Raw genomic sequence first — 4,663 nt, forward strand, 5'->3', positions numbered from 1 at the left:
TAGCCAAAAGCGGTGAGAGTTCATAGTAGCAAATAAAAATTAAAAACAAAAAAATAAAAACAAATTTAAATTAAAAGGTTATTTAAATTTTGAATTTGAATTTTAAATTTTTAAAATTTGAATTTTGAAACTTGAAATTTGAAATTTGAAAATTTTTAAATTTGAATTTTGAAATTTTGATTTTTGAAATAAGATAAGATAAGATTTTGAAAAATATATGATTTTTTGAAAAAGATTTAAATTTTGAAATTTAAATTTTGAAATTTTAAATTTTGAAATTTGAGATTTTGAATTTTAAATTTTTGAATTTGAATTTTGAAAATTGAAATTTGAAATTTGAAATTTGAGTTTTAAATTTTGAATTTTTGAATTTAGTGAGAAAAGAGAAAAACAATAAAATGACACCAAACTTAAAATTTTTAGATCAAAACGAAGAAAACAACTAAGAACAACTTGAAGGTCAAGATGAACACGAAGAACAACTTGAAGATCAAGATGAACACCAAAAAAATTTTTTTTGAAAAGTTTTTAATAACCAAATAAAAACCAATAACCTCTTAATTTACGAAAAAGCAAAAATAAAAATAAATAAACAAGTAAAAAGAGAATATTTACAATAACCAATAATAAGGCACACGTTTGCAATTCCCCGGCAACGGCGCCATTTTGAAGAACTGAAGATTGATGGTTTAGAAGTTATAATAAACTCTTGTTGTAAGTATAGTTACTAAACCAAGCAATCAACCTTTCTTACAAACGTTGTGGTTGTCACAAGTAACAAACCCCTTTAAAATTGATAACCGAGTATTTAAACCTCGGGTCGTCTTCTCAAGGAATTGCAGGGAGGTATGTTCTTATTATTGGTTATGAGTTGTAAATTGGGGTTTTGGATCAAGGTAAAAAGTATGTTGAATGACAAGTAAAATAAAATAATAATAACTGTAAAATAAACTCTTGGCGAGGTATAAGAACTGGAAGTCCTATCCTGGTTATCCTTATCAATTGTAATGAGAATTGGATTTTTCTCCTACCTTGTTAACCTCTAACTATGAAGGTAAGTTAAGTGGACGAATTAATTCGAATCCTCAAGTCCCAGTCTTTCCTCGGGAAAAGTTAGAGTTATTGGATCTTGAAGTAATTCTTGAAGAATTCCAATTTTCAATCAACAATGAGTTTGATAACTTAAGAGTTACCAATGACTCAACCAAAGCCAAAAGGGAAAAATCCAAATTATTTATATAAATAAAAGAAAGTAATCATAAGTCTGAAATACCTCAAAATATATTAAATAGAAAATCAATCTAAACATAGAGAGTCATAAACAAAATTGAGAAAAGAAATAAAAGAACATTGAACTTGGGATTGAGAGTCACTCCTAAAACTAAGAGAAGTCCTAAATCCTAATCCTAAGAGAGAGGAGATAACCTCTCTCTCTAAAAACTACATCTACTCCTAAAATTGTGAATGTGAAAGCCTCCTTTGAATGAATGGATTCCCCCACTTTATAGCCTCTAATATGTGTTTTCTGGGCCGCAAAATGGGTCGAAAACAGCCCAGAAATCGCTGGAGAAGAATTCAAACACGCTGATTTCCGTCACTGCGACACGGCCGCATGGAGCACGCGGTCCCGTTGCCTAGCATCAAGACAACTATGGCATATTATATATCAAATCGAAGCCCCGGACGTTAGCTTTCCAACGCAACTGAAACTGCGTCGTTTGGACCTCTGTAGCTAAAGTTATAGCTGTTTGAGTGCGAAGAGGTCAGGTTGGACATCTTAGCAATTTCTCCATCTTCTTGTATTCCTTCCACTTTTGCATGCTTCCTTTCCATCGTCTGAGCCATTCCTGCCCTGTAATCTCTGAAATCACTTAACACACATATCAAGGCATCTAATGGTGATAAGAGAGGGTTAAACATAGGGAACTTAAGGCCAAAGAAGCATGTTTTCAATCAAAGCACATAATTAGGAAGGCAAATATAAAACCATGCAAATAGTATGAATAAGTGGGTAAAGAGTTGTTAAAACCACTCAATTGAGCACAAGATAAATCATGAAATAGGGGTTTATCAATGACAAACCCAAAAAACCTTAACGACATCCAAAAGCTCACCGGGCGACTGACGGCGCTATCCCGCTTTCTCGGAGCATCGGCTCAAAAAACAATCCCCTTCTTCAGACTGATGAAGAAAGGAGCCCCTTCAAATGGGAAACGGAATGCGAGGAAGCATTCCAACATTTCAAGAAAGTTCTAGCGGAACCACCAGTTCTTGCCAAACCCCAAACGGGGGAGACCCTCTACTTATACCTCTCCATAACAGAAGAAGCACTCGCAGCGGCACTCATCCGCGAAAACAAGAAGAAAGAACAAAAACCCATATACTTTATAAGTAAAGTCTTGCAAGATGCGGAAACTCGTTACTCGCGCCTAGAAAAGTTAGCTTTCGCACTCCTCACGGCCTCCCGGCGCCTGCAACAATACTTCCAGGCTCACCTAGTGACGGTCCGAACTGACCAAGCGGTCAAACAGGTACTACAAAAACCCAACCTAGCAGGAAGAATGCTAGCGTGGTCCATCGAACTATCTCAATTCCAGATCAAGTTCGAACCCCGAAATGTAATCAAAGCACAAGCCATGGCCGATTTCATCGCCGAGATGACCCCGGGAAATTCCACCCCCGAATCATGGAAACTACACGTCGACGGCTCATCAAATGTCACCTATGGAGGCACCGGAGTCATACTCGAAAATCAAAATGGGGTCACGATCGAAGAATCAGTACGATACGAGTTTCCAGTTTCAAATAACCAGGCAGAATATGAGGCCCTCCTGGCAGGCCTAGCCCTAGCCAAGGAAGTCGGAGCAAAGGTCCTGGAAGTGAGTACCGACTCACAGGTAGTCAGTTCCCAAATTAACGGAGACTCCCAAATTAAAAGAAGGATTCGAACATATTACCATACAACACGTCCCTAGGGAACGAAATGCCAGGGCAGACCTACTTTCCAAACTAGCCAGTACCAAACCAGGACACGGCAACAAATCACTAATTCAGGAAGTCGTCAAGTCGCCGTCCATATCGACAACGACTAACGCTTATCTGACACTCTCCAGCCAAGGATCATGGACCTACCCTATCCTGCAGTACCTCCTCGATGGAACACTACCAGAAGATCCCAAAGAGGGAAAACGGATAAAAAGGGAAGCCGCCAACTACACAGTTGTCGCAGGACACCTATACAAGCGCGGATTCTCGCAACTCCTGCTCAAATGCGTCGAACCCGGGGACACGGAGTACATACTCCGCGAAATCCATGAAGGTTGTTGCGGCCACTACATCGGAGGTAAAACCCTAGCCCAAAAAATCATCAGGGCAGGTTACTTCTGGCCCACAGTTATCCGGGACTCCATGCAGTTGCTAAAAAACTGCGATAAATGCCAAAGGCACACCAATATCCACCAGGCCGCCCCGCACCAGCTCAGCATCATATCGGCAGAGCGTCCGTTCGGCACCTGAGGGATCAACCTCGTCGGACCCTTCCCTACGGCACCTGGTCAACTCCGGTATCTCATCGTCGCCATAGACTATTACACTAAATGGATCGAGGCCGAACCCCTGGCCTCCATCACGGCGACCCAATGCCGAAAATTCCTTTGGCGACAGATCATAACCCGGTTCGGGATCCCCGAGATCGTCATCTCGGATAACGGAACCTAATTCACCGATAAGAAATTCAGAGAATTCCTAGAAGGTTTGCATGTATCCCACCGTTTCAGCTCGGTAGAGCACCCCCAAACAAATGGGCAAGTGGAATCCGCAAATAAAATAATTGTCAAAGGACTAAAGAAGCGACTCGACGGAGCCAAGGGGCTGTGGGCCGACGAACTCGGATCAGTCTTATGGTCATATCGAACAACCCCCAAACGGCCACCGGAGAAACCCCTTTTCGACTAACATACGGCGTGGAAGCCGTCATCCCGGTAGAGATAGGAGACCCTAGCCCAAGGAGAATGGTCAGGGGTCATGACGAAGAAGCAGAGCGAGACCTCACCAACGAGGTAAGAAGCATAGCCCACATCAGGAAACTAGCCTTAAAACAAAGAATCAGTCTAAGGTACAATCACAGCGTCGTCCGAAGAGAATTCGTACCCGACGACCTCATCCTACGACGAAACGACATCGGAGCTCCAACCCCGGGTGAAGGAAAACTCACCCCCAACTGGGAAGGACCATACAGAATCAAGGCGGTAATCGGAAAGGGAGCATACAAGCTCGAATGGCTAAACGGCGACGAAGTTCTGAGGACATGGAACGCCGTCAACTTGCGACGATACCACACTTAGGCTGACCCCCTAGGTCATCCCTTAACTTTGTACTTTCCCTATTTGTTTCCTGCTTTATTTTATTTATCTTAGTCTTCTGTACAGTAAATTTTCCTATTTTTTCTTCTAAGTATTGATCCCGGGTACTCTTTTCCGCCAAAAATGGAGGGTTTTAATGAGGTCCAACCATCAATAAAATTCCATCAAAGCTATTTTCCTAAACATGGAATAAACATACGGCCAAAACTGGGGGACCGATCACCCCCCGGCCCTAGATACGGATATCCACAAAAATTTGACCTCACGACAGTCCGTTAACCTAAACAAAGGGGATAAAGAAA

At 41.3% G+C, this 4,663-nt stretch overlaps 1 protein-coding gene across 1 annotated transcript; it reads left to right on the plus strand.

Annotated features, from left to right (window-relative positions):
* Positions 1-3,899: 3,899 nt before the first annotated feature.
* LOC148552806 (uncharacterized) lies at positions 3,900-4,343 on the plus strand. Its single transcript, XM_088494725.1, has one exon. The coding sequence runs from the start codon at positions 3,900-3,902 to the stop codon at positions 4,341-4,343; it is 444 nt and encodes a 147-aa protein (XP_088350851.1).
* Positions 4,344-4,663: the final 320 nt, after the last annotated feature.

Source organism: Arachis ipaensis, chromosome B7 (genome assembly GCF_059453495.1).
Source record: "Arachis ipaensis isolate K30076 ecotype BB chromosome B7, ASM5945349v1, whole genome shotgun sequence".
Taxonomy (NCBI): Eukaryota; Viridiplantae; Streptophyta; class Magnoliopsida; order Fabales; family Fabaceae; genus Arachis; species Arachis ipaensis.

Bases quoted from the DNA above. Each gene is read 5' to 3' on its own strand.
- LOC148552806 (XM_088494725.1), top strand. From the start codon at position 3,900: ATGGTCATATCGAACAACCCCCAAACGGCCACCGGAGAAACCCCTTTT.